The sequence below is a fragment of the Chiloscyllium plagiosum genome, chromosome 15, assembly GCF_004010195.1.
Source record: "Chiloscyllium plagiosum isolate BGI_BamShark_2017 chromosome 15, ASM401019v2, whole genome shotgun sequence".
Taxonomy (NCBI): domain Eukaryota; kingdom Metazoa; phylum Chordata; class Chondrichthyes; order Orectolobiformes; family Hemiscylliidae; genus Chiloscyllium; species Chiloscyllium plagiosum.
In genome coordinates this window covers 15979268-15993983 of record NC_057724.1, presented here as the reverse complement: position 1 = coordinate 15993983, position 14716 = coordinate 15979268, and the positions used below count along the sequence as shown (strand labels likewise).

The window sequence follows — 14716 nt, the reverse complement described above, 5'->3', positions numbered from 1 at the left end:
ACAAATCACACAACACCAGGTTATAGTCCAACAGGTTGATTTGGAAGTACTAGCTTTTGGTGTGCTGCTCCATCATCAGGTGGCTGGTGGGGAAGGACACAGACTTTATACAAAAACATCAAAGTGTCATACAACTGCTGCAATGTATTGAACCCAAACCTAGTCTTTAATCACTCATGAACTAGGTGGACAGACACCCACACAAACAACTGGACCCCAGTCCAATCTTGGAGAATGGCTTACCCACAGGCCCCGCCCCCAAATGTCCCAGGGTCCCGCCCTCTGACGGCGTTCGGGTCCCGCCCCCCACCAGGGCGGGGCACTGCGCATGCGCGCTGGCGGCTTGTCGAGGGGCGGAGGGGGGGGGGTGCCGCCCCCGGCCCCGCCCCAAATGTCCCAGGGTCCCGCCCTCTGACGGCGTTCGGGTCCCGCCCCCACCAGGGCGGAGCACTGCGCATGCGCGCTGGCGGCTTGTCGAGGGGCGGAGGGGGGGGGTGCCGCCCCCGGACGCAGTCGGGGGAGAAATGGCGTCGTCGTCGGGTTTGGGTGGGCATCAACACTCCCAGTCCTGGCAGTTGAGGACCGCCGCGCCATTGACGCAGCTCAACCGCAGCCTGGACAGGGTGCTGGAGGAGGCTGTGCACTCCGGGATCCTCAACCTCAGCGGCCGCAAGCTGAAGGAGTTCCCGGCGGTGAGCTACGATTTGACAGATACAGTGCAGGCAGGTGGGTCGACGTCTCTTATCGCCCCCCGCCCCCCGGGACCCTCAGTCACCGCTGCGAGTCGATCAACGAGGGAGGTTACAGCGGGTTAGGTGGGCACCGGAGTTCCCTCCGGCTGGAAAGGGCGTCCGTCTTTCTTAGTGCAACACACACACACACACACAATCGCCGCAGCGCCGCCCGCCTCGCCTCGCCTCCCGGAGCAGTGACCGTTAAAATATGAAAAGATAACGGTGCAGCGAAGCGCCCGCTGTGGGGACGCCTCCTCCTATTGGTGGGGAACAATAGCGGAGTCCGAGCAGCACCACCCACCCCGCGCGCGCCGCAAAAAAAAACACAGGCTGCTGAGCCTCTTCAGCTGAGTGGGAGGGGGTCTGTTTGTTTTTTAAAATCATGTTTTTGACATTTGCCCGTCAATATACCGACAACAGTCGATCAGGAATCACCACTGACACGAACGAGCCCTTTGTGGTGGCTCTTATCCTGCCCCAGCCAAAGTCTGTAACATTACCTTCACCGATTAGGATTTGAAAGCCCCAGGTTGTTTGGTTTCCACAGGATCCATCTTGCTTCCTGCAGCACAGTAGTTTTCAAGTTCTTTCATATTGTGGTTTATTGGGGTAGAACTTTTATTTGTATAGATATCCACATATGTGTAAGCATTTTTACCCCAAATTCCAGGAAATGTGCTTAATTGGCAAATTGGGTACCACTGAATGAACTAATCTTCACTTTTGCCCTTTGCAAATCGAGGTCTGCGTTCTCTGGAACTGGTGTTCTGTTTACCGGTGTCAGTAACATTAATTGTACCATGTTCTAAACACTTATTTTTAGAGTCATAGAGATGTACAGCATGGAAATAGACCCTTTGGTCCGACCCATCCCTGCTGACCAGATATCCCAACCCAATCTAGTCCCACCTGCCAGCACCTGGCTCATATCTCTCCAAACCCTTCCTATTCATATACCCATCCAAATCCCTCTTAAATGTTGCAATTGTACCAGCCTCAACCACTTCCTCTGGCAGCTCATTCCATACACATACCACCCTCTGCGTGACAACGTTGCCCCGTAGGTCTCTTTTATATCTTTCCTGTCTCCCCCTAAACCTATGCCCTCTAGTTCTGGACTCCCCGACCCCAGGGAAAAGACTTTGTCTATTTATCCTATTCATTCCCCTCATAATTTTGTAAACCTCTATAAGGTCACCACTCAGTCTCTGATGCTCCGGGGAAAACAGCCCTAGCCTGTTCAGCCTCTCCCTGTAGCTCAGATCCTCCACCTCTGGCAACATTCTTGTAAATCTTTTCTGAACCCTTTCAAGTTTCACAACATCTTTCCGATAGGAAGGAGACCAGAATTGCACGCAATATTCCAACAGCGGCCTAACCAATATCCTGTACAGCCACAACATGACCTCCCAACTCCTGTACTCAATACTTGAGAAGCTGAAAATTGTAGTTCTATAAATCATTGTCTCCACGGTGACCTGTATATAGGTCTAAGGATTTTGAGGGCAGTTACAAGTTGAGTTTTGATCTGAGCTATTGTCTCCTGTGTGCAAAATACTGTTCAATGCTTGTTCATTTGCAAATTATTTCTTGTGGAATTGTTTTGAGAAGTTTTATTGTGCTGTGGTATTCACTGAAATGGTTGTCTGATTGAAGCAAATTTCAGTGTTTGCATGACAAATAGGAACTGTGTTTTTACTTATGCTTTTTGTTTACTCTTTGTAATAATTTTCGTTGCAGTTATCTGCCATTCTCCAATTGTCTTCTCAAACATCCTTACTTGTATTACTGCACCACTGGTGGATATCAAGGGCTAAGTTCCAACCCAAACTTCTCTGCCTGGTTCCCTCACCATCTTCCTTCAAACATGCTCTTTGAGACCTCCTTTGACCAAACTATTGGTTGGCAGTTCTTGTATCTCCATGTATGGCTTGATGTCAACCTTTAATTTCAGAAAATTGTTGTGAGGTATGAATGGGAAATTTCACTATGTTAAAGATGCTGTACACAAATACAATATCTTGATTCAACCACCTTAGTTTAGGAGAAAGTGAGAACTGTAGATGCTGGAGATCAAAGTCAAGGGTGTGGTGCTGGAAAAACACAGCAGGTCAGCAGCATCCGAGGAGTAGGAGAATCGAGGTTTTGGGCAAAAGCCCTTCATCAGGAATGAGGCTTGTGAGACAAGAGGATGGAGTGATAAATGAGAAGGTGGTGGGGCTGCGGAGAAGACAGCTGAGTGTTCAATACGTGGATGAACGTGGTGGTGATAGTGATAGATCAGAGAGGAGGGTGGGAAGGAAGATGGACAGGTAGGACAGGTCATGAGGGCGGTGTTGAGTTGGAAGGTTGGATCTGGGATAAGGTGGGGAAAGGGGCCATGAGGAAACTGGTGAAATTGTATTGATCCTGTGTGGTTGGAGGGTCCCAAGGTGGAAGATGAGGTGTTCTTCCTCCAGGTGTTTTGGTGGTTAGGGTTTGGTAATGGAGGAGGCCCAGAACCTGCATGTCCTTGGCAGAGTGGGAGGGAGAGTTGGTGTTCAGTGCACCGATCAACCCCACTGCCCTGTGGCCGAACACTTCAACTCCCCACCTTAGTTTAATATGCATTGACCAAATTGATACACATTACAATGAAAGTGTATGGTATCCCCTCCCACTTTGTGTAAGTGAGGTAATTTGCTGATGTAACCGGAATGCGTCCTGATCATTTAAAATGACTGCATTTGAATAATTGCCCATTTGTTCATGAGCCTGTAAATACAGTAATGTGAATTGTAAAAGAAATAATTAAAGCTGGGTGTCTATTTGAGCTTAATTTTAAAGACAAAGTAGGATAATAGCTGCCGCGTTTTCTTTTGGAGACTGATTTTGTATTGGATGACTATGTATAAAAAGTCCTTATCTATCAATCTTACAAGATACACAATGGTTTTAAATTATAAGTATGTTATCTTTCAAAAATGTAAAATTTCTAAGCACTAAGTTGTGTTGAAGAATAAATAGGAATCCTGCACTACCTAAGTGTTTTGAGCTGAAAGTCAAAAATGGCAGATGCTGATTAACTTCCAGCAGTTTTTGAGATTTCCACACTTGCACATTTTTCAACATTTCTAACAAGGCTTTCCTTGTTTATATTATATCTTATAGAATCATAGAATAATACTATGAAGGTGGTTATTCAACTTATTAGTTCTATTCAAACTCCTTTTGTAGAATAATCTAGTTATTCTAATTTCTTCATTTGTTTTCTATTTATCCAGTTCCTTCTTGAACAGTGATGGTCTAGTGGATATGGATTCAATAATATCTGATCATGCACTACTTTCTAAATCTTAACCACTTCTTACATTTATCTTAAAAGCTTTTCTTCATGTCATTTTGACAGTCATCTTAAATCTCTGCCCTTTTGAGTAACTTTGTTCAGTTATTGGAAACAGTTTTTCTCTATTTACTTTATCAAAGTTCTTTAGAACATCTCTGTCAAATCTGTTTGACCTTCTGTACTCCAAGATGATGAATGCTAGGTTCCCTAGATCATCCACATAATTGTAATCTCTCATTCTTGAAAATGTTTTTTCATTTTTTTTTCTTTTTGTCTCCTCAAAAGCTTATGAAAATGTGATGCACCAAATTGAGTGCAATCCTTCACCTGTGGCTTTATATGGCTTTAACATAACTTCCTAACTTTGTAACCTTTGTCTCCACTTATAAAATCCATAATGCCAAATACTTAATTAAACCTACATATTTTCAGAAATATTTGTAACAGCTCTAGGAGTCTTCTTTCTAGTACTTTATCAAAGAATTATTTCTCCTTGTTCATCTAACATTTGTGTAGTGAACCTATTTCTCTGTTCATTCCACCAGCCTCTTGAAGTCTATGATATCTTCTTCACTGCTATTATTGCATTTCAATTTTTGCAGCAAAACTGATGGGAATCAATTAGCTACAGCAGACACAGACAAAGTTTATATAGTTAATTTTAATTCAAACATGTATGTATGAGCTACTGTTCCCAAGCTGAGAATATCTGGGATCCAATACTTCAGGAATGTTTGGTGAGACTAGAGCTTTGGTAATAATAATATTTGCAATCCTGAGAGTCAAAATGTAGCAGAAATTGTCTCGTTTGACACTATAGTTCAGCACAAATCTGAAGCTACTTTAATGAAGTACAGTCTTCTGCTCAGGCCATATGAAAACATCCTTGCTGTCGAGCTGTTGAATAGGGCGTGGCCTCAAGGCCACTGATGTTGACAACTAAGGGTGTAGTTTAGGAAATTATGGATTCTTGAAAAGATCGGAACGAGAAATATGAAAAATAAGAAAAGCAAACATGACCTGCAGGACAATGAGACATTAGACATGAACTACTAAAAGGCAACTTTAACTGATGTCAAGAAACAGTTCATGCAAGTAATTCATTGAAGCATGTTAATACCTGAAATAGCCTTCTAGGTAAGGTAATGTAGATAAAATCATCTGAGTGGATTCAATAGGTTTTCCAAATTGTGATTGTGCTATCATAATTTTCAGTTGAATGAGGCACTAAATGGAATGAATAATCTTGCTCGTTTATATTTAATTAGGAGTGGGGTAGGCCATTCAGCCTCTCAAGCATGCTGTGCCATTCAAAGTGATTACGGCTGGTTGGATTGTAACCTCAAATCCACATTCCCGTCTACCCTGACAATGTTTCTGGTGCTGTTATCCACTTATGCTCCATAATTGCTTTTGAGTTACAGATCCAGGTATTGACTGTTCTCCTGTGTCTTGTCTGAGGCTATTCTGAAGCTGTATTTATTTGTTGGTTGAATTTTACCTCTGGGAACCATCAAGATTGAAACCAGTTTAGGTTTAAATGTAAGATTTTATACTTGCATTTGTACACCAGCATTAAACTGTTTTAGATGTAGAATGGAAACTTTGATTCTGTTTTCTACTCTTCTAACAAAGGGTAATACAGAAAGCACTGTTGAAGCTGAATTTAACTCAGTGCAGACCTGAATCAAACATGGTACTGCTGGTCTTTGAAATTTCAGAATGCACAATTTTGAACTGTTCCACATTTGGCTGGGAGGGTAGGTTCTAACTCTTTTACCTCCATGTCTTCATATTCCTTCCTTAACACGGATGATTCAGCCTGTTGTTACATCCCAAATGGTATGCAGGTAGAAATCAGTCGCTATGAACTGGTAGATATTTAAATTTGATACCTTGTAGTTGTTATGGCCTAGTGTTTGTTGCAAACAGGAAATTTCTGCATGTAGTATATACTCATCATTTTTGGGCTACAAGCAAAACAAAACAAGTTGTATTTAAGTCCAGGCTCTAGATGCATGAAATCTACTTTTATGTGCAGTACCATTCTTCAGGTTTCTTGATTTGTCAGCAGTGTAAGCTTTAAACTGTGGTGCATTAAGTTCTCAAGCTGTGCCTCTTCCTGTTGGCCTGGTTGTAGAGAAAGCTACCAATTGGTACAGTGACTTACTGACCTGCAGTTAATCTTGCTTATGTTCAATTTGGTAGCACTTAATTCAAATACGAATAACCTTGTAAAGAGCTCTGGGTGGTGTGCTTAAAAGTTCAGGTTTGGTTATTTGACAGCTTCCTTCAAAGTTAGTTGGTGGGAAGAGACCAAGAACATTTGACACACGCATCTTAATCAAATGTGTCAGCAAGTTTGTGAAATGCAGTATTAATGTAATTTATTGTGGTTGTGGACGTTCATGAATATGAAATGTATTTAATCGTTACAAGATTTATAGAACATTGAATTCTTTCTGCATTGCCATCTATGATTTTTTAAAATTAGGGCTTTATTTCCTTTCTACCGAGAAAGTTGAGCGTCTTCCCTCCACCAAAATTACCGTGACTTTGCATTTTGTTTTGTTTTAAGCGCTTGTAACATCCACCAGTAAAAACACTATCAAGTTTTATATTTACAAGCAAAGCCCATTATGGGCAATGCAAACCATCAAAGGTGGGAGGAAGATCAGGAAGGGACTAAATCAAAATGGAGTTGGAAGAGGAATTGAAACACCGTATCCACTGCATTACCGATCTTTCTTTCTCTAAAGGCATCAAGAGCATTGATAGATAGCATATGCTTCTCTCCAAGGGTAAGGCATGAATATTGATGTGGAAGAGGGGCAGACAGAGTTATTAGGGTCTTATTTACTTTTGGAGATTTTGATCAGGTGCATGCAGTTGAAGGTCGCAAATTAATATGTAATGTGGAATGCAAACTGAGAGGCAGAGAATGCCCAGGTAGTTCTGCTATTATGAGATCATCGCATTGTTGTGTGACCTCGCACTATAGAAAATCGTGCAATAAAAATAACGGCATATGGAGGAAATAAGGCAGACCACTAAAAATATTACTTAAAATTGAAGTATATATAATAGTTAGCCTAACGTAAAGAATAGCACAGTTTAAATGTTAGATTCATATTTAATAATGAAAAACGTTGCTATTATACCCTAGTTCATGGGTTGAAGGAGAGAGGTTGTTTTTAGAGGTAGAACTAGCACTTTGATATTTTCAGCAATGGTGCGAGGATGGCTTGGCACATTATCTAAAATGAGGAGAATTTTGCAATCCTAATTTTTTTTCACTTGTAATAATTTCTAAAAATATCTTTGATAATATCAACAATAAAGTCATAAAAAAATTGCCCTGTCTTCCAACCTCTTCTGCTTGACCTAGAGTAGACTTAAGATAACCTTTCAAGGCTGGTGGGTTGGCAGCGTGTCCACTATCACATGCTAGTATCCACGAGCATGGCTCCTAACAGCATAGTCATACGATCGTTTGCAACCTTAAAGCCTGGAGTGTATGCTTATTCTTAGAAGTGTTAGGTTCTTGATGGCATTCACTTCCAATATAAGCCTGTCTCATCCAAATTAAAAATTTGATCTAAGTTGTAGCCTCCTTCCTCAATCAATTTTTTTTCACTATAGGAGGAAATGTCATCGCACGTGCCTCATCTGCACTGGCAGTTTTACCACTTAACTTTACGTTATGGAATGCATGGTGGTTCTTAAAACCAGTAAATCAGCCACTGTTAGCACTAAAGGCAACCCCATTTGCAGGTTTTTAGCTTTTTATTCTTTATGTCTTCATAAATTGATGAGGCTTTTTCTTTTATGGTGAGAATACTAATCCCAGATCGTCTTTTTCATTTGATCTTCTATCCACACACTTAGAAGCTGTTCCATCTCAAGTTCCTTTGGTCATGATCTTGTTAGATTTGCTGGCACTCAGGCTTGCTTTAATTTTTTTTGCATTGTCTCTAATAACATAAAGTCCTCCTTTATTGATGCTGGAAAAGCGCAGCAGGTCAGGCAGCATCAAAGGAGAAGGAGAATCGACGTTTCGGGCATAAGCCCTTCAGGAATGAGGAGGGTGTGCCAAGCAGGCTAAGATAAAAGGTAGGGAGGAGGGACTTGGGGAGGGGCGTTGGGAATGCAATAGGTGGAAGAAGGAGGTGAGGGTGATAGGCCGGAGAGGAGGTGGGGGTGGAGAGGTCGGGAAGAAGATTGCAGGTCAAGAAGGCGGTGCTGAGTCCGAGGGTTGGGACTGAGAAAAGGTGGGGGAAGGGGAAATTGGCACACCCTCCTCATTCCTGAAGGGCTTATGCCCGAAACGTCGATTCTCCTTCTCCTTTGATGCTGTCTGACCTGCTGCGCTTTTCCAGCAACACATTTTTCAGCTCTGATCCCCAGCATCTGCAGTCCTCACTTTCTCCTATTTTATTCCTGCTGCGCAAGCAATATCATGGTCTTTCATTACTTTCAAACGTTTTATGACATCTAGATTCTCCAAATGTTAAAGCCTTTCTTTTACATTCACCACCTGCAATTTCTTTACCAGGATGCTGCTTGTTAACATTCCTGTTACTTTATCCTTCCATATTTATGAATAACAAAACAAAATTTGCAAAAAAAGAAAAAATTAGAGTTCTGTACCTCCTGAAGCACTTCACATCAAAGCATGTGAGTTAACTGAACATGTGATACCAACATGGAGACTTTGTTGGCATAAACATTATATTCCTCCACCCACTGTGACACAGTGGGAATGGAATCGCATTGTTGCCAACATGTATCTAAAAGTTTGTGGTTTGGAAAAACGTTCACCTTATTCTTCAATTGTATTATAGCCAGTTCACAATGACGAAACACGCATAACAGCAGAGCTATTTGTGTTATGAAACGCAACTGGATATGCATTTGACCAGGAAATTTATAAAACCTGTGTATATGAAGTACAAGAAAATAAATTGACATGGATAACTCCAATGAAAGATGTCACACATGATTAATGAGATAAATTGACATGAAGTTGTAACACAGAGATGATTGTAATTATTGTAGGGCAGTTCCATCCACCATCTTTAGCTTCTTCATCTGTGACCTTTCATTTCTAAAAAGGGTAGAAATGAGCATATTCAATTCTGTTCACAACTGTTTAGATAGTGGAGTTGTCTATATCCATGCTCAACAAGCCCCGGGCAACATTCAGGCTTAGATTGACAAGTGGCAAGAACGTGTGTTACTCAGCCAGGCAATGACAAAGTCTAATAACCTCCAAGTGACATTCAACAATAGTACCTTTGCTGAATTCTGGGGGAGCATCAGTGCCCTGAAACATAATTGGAATAGGGTCTATCAAGCACTGAGACTGCAATAGCTGTTCAGATTTTAGGAATTCTGCATCAAGTAAACCCCCCCCCCCCCCCCCCCCCCGGCCCCCAATTCTTCAAACCATGTCTACTGACTACAAGGCACAAAGTAGAAGTGTTATAGCATAATCACGACTGTAAAGACCTGAATGTAATAATTCCAAGTTTGCTGACAGTACCAAGGTGAGGTAAACTGAGGAGAATAGGAAAAGATTGAAATAGGATTGCAGATAGGTTAATTTAGTAGACAAGAAAATTGAAAATGAAATGTAATATGGAGAGATGTGAAGTTACCTATTTTGATTGGAAAAATAGGAAAGCAGAATTTATTTGAAGATGCTGGTGAATGTTAGGCTTTGAGAAACCTCTATATCCTCGGGTCATAAAGCTGGCATGTGGATATGGAAAGCAAATAGTATGTTAATCTTTTATTGCAAGGGGTTAGACTGAGAGTTAAGTCTTGTTGCAATTGCATAGGGCCTTGGTGGGACTATACCTCGAGCACGGTGCAGTTTTGGTCTCCTAACTTAAAAAAGGATATCGGTACTTCAGGGCATGAGACTTATTGCTGGAATAAGGGATTGTCTTTTTCAGGAGAAATTGCCTGTACCCTAGAGTTTTTAAGGTGGTCCCATTGTAAAAACTAACCCTTTTTTAAGGGTTTATTGAGTAAACACTGGGAGGATATTTCCCCTGGCTAGGGAGTTTATAACTAGTTTTCTCAGTATCAAAATAAGGGTTTTGGCACATAGGATTGAGATGAGAACTTTTCTCATTCCACAGATTATGAACCTTAGGAATTTTCAATTCAATAAGGTTATAGATGTTCAATCATTGAGCATATTCAAGTTAGAGTCCAAAAACCTTTCTGTAGTAAGGGAATGTGGGGTATGGATATAATGTGGTAATGTGTAACTGAGTTACATCAGCCACAAATAGCAGAACAAGCTTAAAGAACTGATGGCATACTCTAGGTTCTTGAAAACTGACAGAAATGTACAAGTTATACATTTAAATGAACAATCTTAATTTAATTTCCACTGAATTAAATGGAAATAATAATTGATAATTGAACAGATTATTCAAAGTCAAATTGCCTCTGTAGAGTTCAGTTATTATCTAGCAGAAGGCTCACTAGAATGTGAAGTGAATATGGTGAAGGATAAAGATTGTTATTGACTGCATTCATGTGAAATATATGCTGTTCAGTTGATAAACATAGTGTTATGTCAGCATTATTGTTTATTCAAGATTCCTCATGGGAGACTGGTTAGCAAGAGATCTATGAGATCTAACGGGGAACTAACCATTTGGATACAGAACAGGCTCAAAGGTAGAAGAGGGTAGTGGTAGAAGGTTGTTTATCAGACTAGAGGCCTGCAACCAGTGGCATGCCACAAGGATTGGTGCTGGGTCCACTGCTTTTCGTCATTTATAAAAATGATTTGGATGTGAACATAGGAGGTATAGTTTGTAAGCAGACTGGAGGTATAGTGGACAGCAAAGAAGGTTACCTCAGCTTACAATGGAATCTTGATCAGATGGGCCAGTGGGCTGAGAAGTGGCAGCTGGAGTTTAATTCAGATTTTAAAAAATGAGGTGCTGCATTTTGGAAAAGCAAATCAGAGCAGGACCCTACACTTAATGGTAAGCTCCTGGGGCATGTTGCTGAACAAAGAGACCTTGGAGTACAGGTTTATAGTTCCTTGACAGTAGAGTCACAGATAGGTAAGATATTGAAGAAGGCATTTGGAGAGATCCAAGATGGCGGCGATGCGGCAAGTCTGAGTCTATAGTGCTCCTCCCAAGACCTAGGCAAAGTGGGCTACCTTCCCCCACCACACTCATCAAATCAACTAAAAATAGTTTTTATTTAATGTAATTAGTGGTTTAGCACTAAATTTATACAGTTCAGTCTCCTGTAAAAATGACTAGGGGGAAAGGAGCCCGCATTCTCAGCAGTAAGAAGCCCATCCTCCAACTACAACAGAGGTGTCCGCAGCCGGGGGACTTGCCTGGGGTGGCGAGCCTCGCGGAAATAATCTCCAAACTTGACGTGAAGATCGATGCATTGATAGAACAGTCCCGAAGACGGTGGAATTCACTCTCGGCCGCGCTACAAAAGCATGGCAGAGACATCGAACAAATTGAATGCTGAATCGGAGGGGCGGAGCTAAAGGCCGCGACCTCCGAGGCCATTGAGAATCGAGGTCGTCGAAAAAATATTTGTTTGTTGGGCCTTCCCGAACGGGAAGAAGGCCAACTTACAAGGCTCCTTGAACAGTGGCTTCCACAGTTATTGAATCTGGAGGCTGGCTCAGGCCAGGTAAGGGTAGAATGGGCCTACCAGGTTGCAATACGCGAGCCCGGCTCGAACCAGTGCCCCTGCCTGGTCCTATTCCGGCTGCAGAGCTATAAGGTGAGGCAGATGCTCTTGGAAGCCTCCAGGAATCTTGGGAAAGATCCACAAGCCATGACTCATAAAGGATCCAAGATTATGTTATTTCAGGACTTTTACCCAGCCTTGGTTCGAAAGAAGAGGAAGGCGTTTGATGAAGCAAAGAAGTGTTTAAGGGATTTAAACATTCAATACTCCTTGTGCTACCCAGCTATACTACGCTTTAGCCATGAAGGATTCGTGTTCAACTTCGGATCACCGGAGAAGGCCAAGGAACTTTTGGACTCTCTTAGACAAATTATAAGAGTTAATTGATGTTTTTTTGCCCTACCCCCACCCCGGTTTACTCCCCCATTTTTTTCCTTTCATTATCTTACTGTTTAATATTATCTCTGGGGGGTGGGGAGAAGGGCTTATTTATTCATCCTTTACTTAGCGATTTCCTTCCCCCTTTTTTTTAATATATATTATAAGCCAGGGGGTCTAGTTAATATAGATGGGGGGAAGGTGGCTACCTTATTTTATCTTTGTCCTTGGGAGCGGGGTTGTTTTCCTCTGTTATTTTGTATTAATATATTTAATTATTATTTGCTGAGACTGTAATTTTATAGTCATATATGTTCATATATGGTATTAACATTACCAAATATATCCAGGTGGGGGTGTGGGGGATAGGGTACTCACTGTTAGTTCTAGTTCAGTAGTATACTTTAATTTTCTTTATCCTACCGTGGGGTGCCTGGGTCAAGGATGGAGCACTGGTTGGGAGAGGTTATAATGGGTTTTTTGGAAAGGAAGTGATGTCCCCTGGGAATAAGGGGGGAGATCTCCATTTAAATACATTTTATACTTTTTTTTTACTATTTAGAAATGGTTTTTTCCTTATATTGATCTGAATGTACTAAAGAGCTTTTATTTTTGTGAATTTTATATGCTCTATGCTCGGGATGTTTTGGATAAATACGGGTTTTGTTGTGATCTGATATTAACACATTCCGAGCATGTATATCACTGCTCAATTTATGTGTTATCCGTTTGATTTTATTTTTTCTCTTGAATAATGTAAGAATTTTAATGATACACTCTGGTTAGTTGTAAGTTAGATGAGTAGTTAGTTGAGTTTTGTCTTTTTTTCTCTTGGTATTTCTGTTTTCTTGTTTGATAGATTTTGGTTATCATTTATTTAAGATTTAATTGTATATCAGTGTTTATACTTGGGTCTTTTTTTTTAGTTTTCTTTTGTAACCTTGTGGAAAAAAAAATGAACGCGGCATTTGGAATGTTTTATTTGTCAGAGCATTGAGTCCAGGTGTTGGGAGGTCATGTTGCAGCTGTACAGGACATTGGTTAGACCACTGTTGGAATACTGCGTGCAATTCTGGTCTCCTTCCTATCGGAAAGATGTTGCAGAACTTGAAAGGGTTCCAAAAAGATTTGCAGGGATGTTGCTAGGATTGGAGGATATGAGCTATAAGGAAAGGTTGAATAGGCTGTGGCTGTTCTCCCTGGAGCGTCAGAGGTTGAGGGGTGACCTTAGAGGTTTACAAAATCATGAGGGGCATGTATAGGATAAATAGACAAAGTCTTTAGCCTGGGTTGGGGAAGTCCAGAACTAGAGGGTGAGAGGGGAAAGATATAAAAGATACCTAAGGGGCAACTGTTTCACACAGAGGGTGGTACGTGTATGGAATGAGCTGCCAGAAGAGGTGGTGGAGGCTGGTACAATCACAGCATCTAAAAGGCATCTGGAACGGTGTATGAATAGGAACGGTTTAGTTAGATATAGGCCAAGTGCTGGCAAGTGGGATTGGATTAGTTTAGGATATCTGGTCTGCGTGGATGTTGGACGCAAGGGTCTGTGTCCGTGCTGTACATCTGACTGTTTTTGACCTCCATAACTTCCCCTGTCCAAAATGGATTAAGGTGAAAGAATTCATAAATACAATGCTAGGCAGTTGACGAGTTACAGGAATATTAATTTATTATGGCAGGACTATTATTGTATATCATTTTTCAGTGCTTAAAAATAGACAAATTGAGGATTAAATTGAGGTGTGTGAAGCTCAAATGTTTCTCTTCTTGCCTTCTCTCCTCCACTATCTGGTTAGGCTCTAAATGCAGGTTCTTTATGATCCCAGCTGACATTGTTCTGGACAGTCAAATTCCAGGCAGGAGTCTAACTTGATGCATTGTATTTTGGTTTGTTTTGGTTTTAAGTGTTTTCTCACTGCAGAATATGCATGCAATCCTGCAGACTTTTTGCTTTAAAATAGAAATTTATTTACAAACAAAATTTAGGATACAATAGAATAAAACAGCCATTTATTTAAATGCACAGAAAAAGTAGAATCCCAAAATACTCCTTCATAAATTGAAAAGAAACAACAGCTTTTGCGTAGTACCCAAAACACATCCAAAACAGTGTTACTCTATCTAACAATTAGATAGACTTAAGTAGGGGAGACAGGATGCCAACTTGCAGAACGTTTCAGAGAACATCTCCAGGACATGTGCACCCAACTACCCCACCGTCCTGTGGCCAACCACGTCAACCCCCACTCAGCCTGGGCCGCCTCCACCACCAAATCCAAGCCACCTGATGTGTGGAGTAAGAGTGCCTCATCTTCCGCCTTGGCACCCTCCAACCACATGGGATCAATATTGATTTTTGCCAGTTTCCTAATCTCCCCTCCCCTTACCTTTATCCTAGCTCTAACTTGGCACTGTCCATCTTCCTTCCCACTTATCCACTCTACCCTCTGCTCCAACCCTACCACCTTCATTTACCTATCGCCTTGCCAGCTACCTTCCACCACCCCAGCCCTGACTCCTATTTATCTTTCAGCCCATTTCCCCCCCCCCCCCCCCCCCCCCCCCCCCCATGCAGGGGCCT

General features: G+C 41.6%; 1 protein-coding gene across 4 annotated transcripts in view; it reads left to right on the top strand.

The window, feature by feature from the left end:
- Positions 1-462: 462 nt before the first annotated feature.
- lrch2 (leucine-rich repeats and calponin homology (CH) domain containing 2) overlaps positions 463-14716 on the top strand; it is a 154105-nt gene continuing 139851 nt past the window's right edge. For 2 of the 4 annotated variants that reach the window (XM_043704469.1, XM_043704472.1), the window contains exon 1: positions 463-726. In XM_043704469.1, the coding sequence (XP_043560404.1) occupies positions 525-726 (202 nt within the window). In that variant the 5' untranslated portion in view covers positions 463-524. The remainder of the gene's footprint in view (positions 727-14716) is intronic. The other 2 variants (XM_043704470.1, XM_043704471.1) reach the window with 1 other exon arrangement.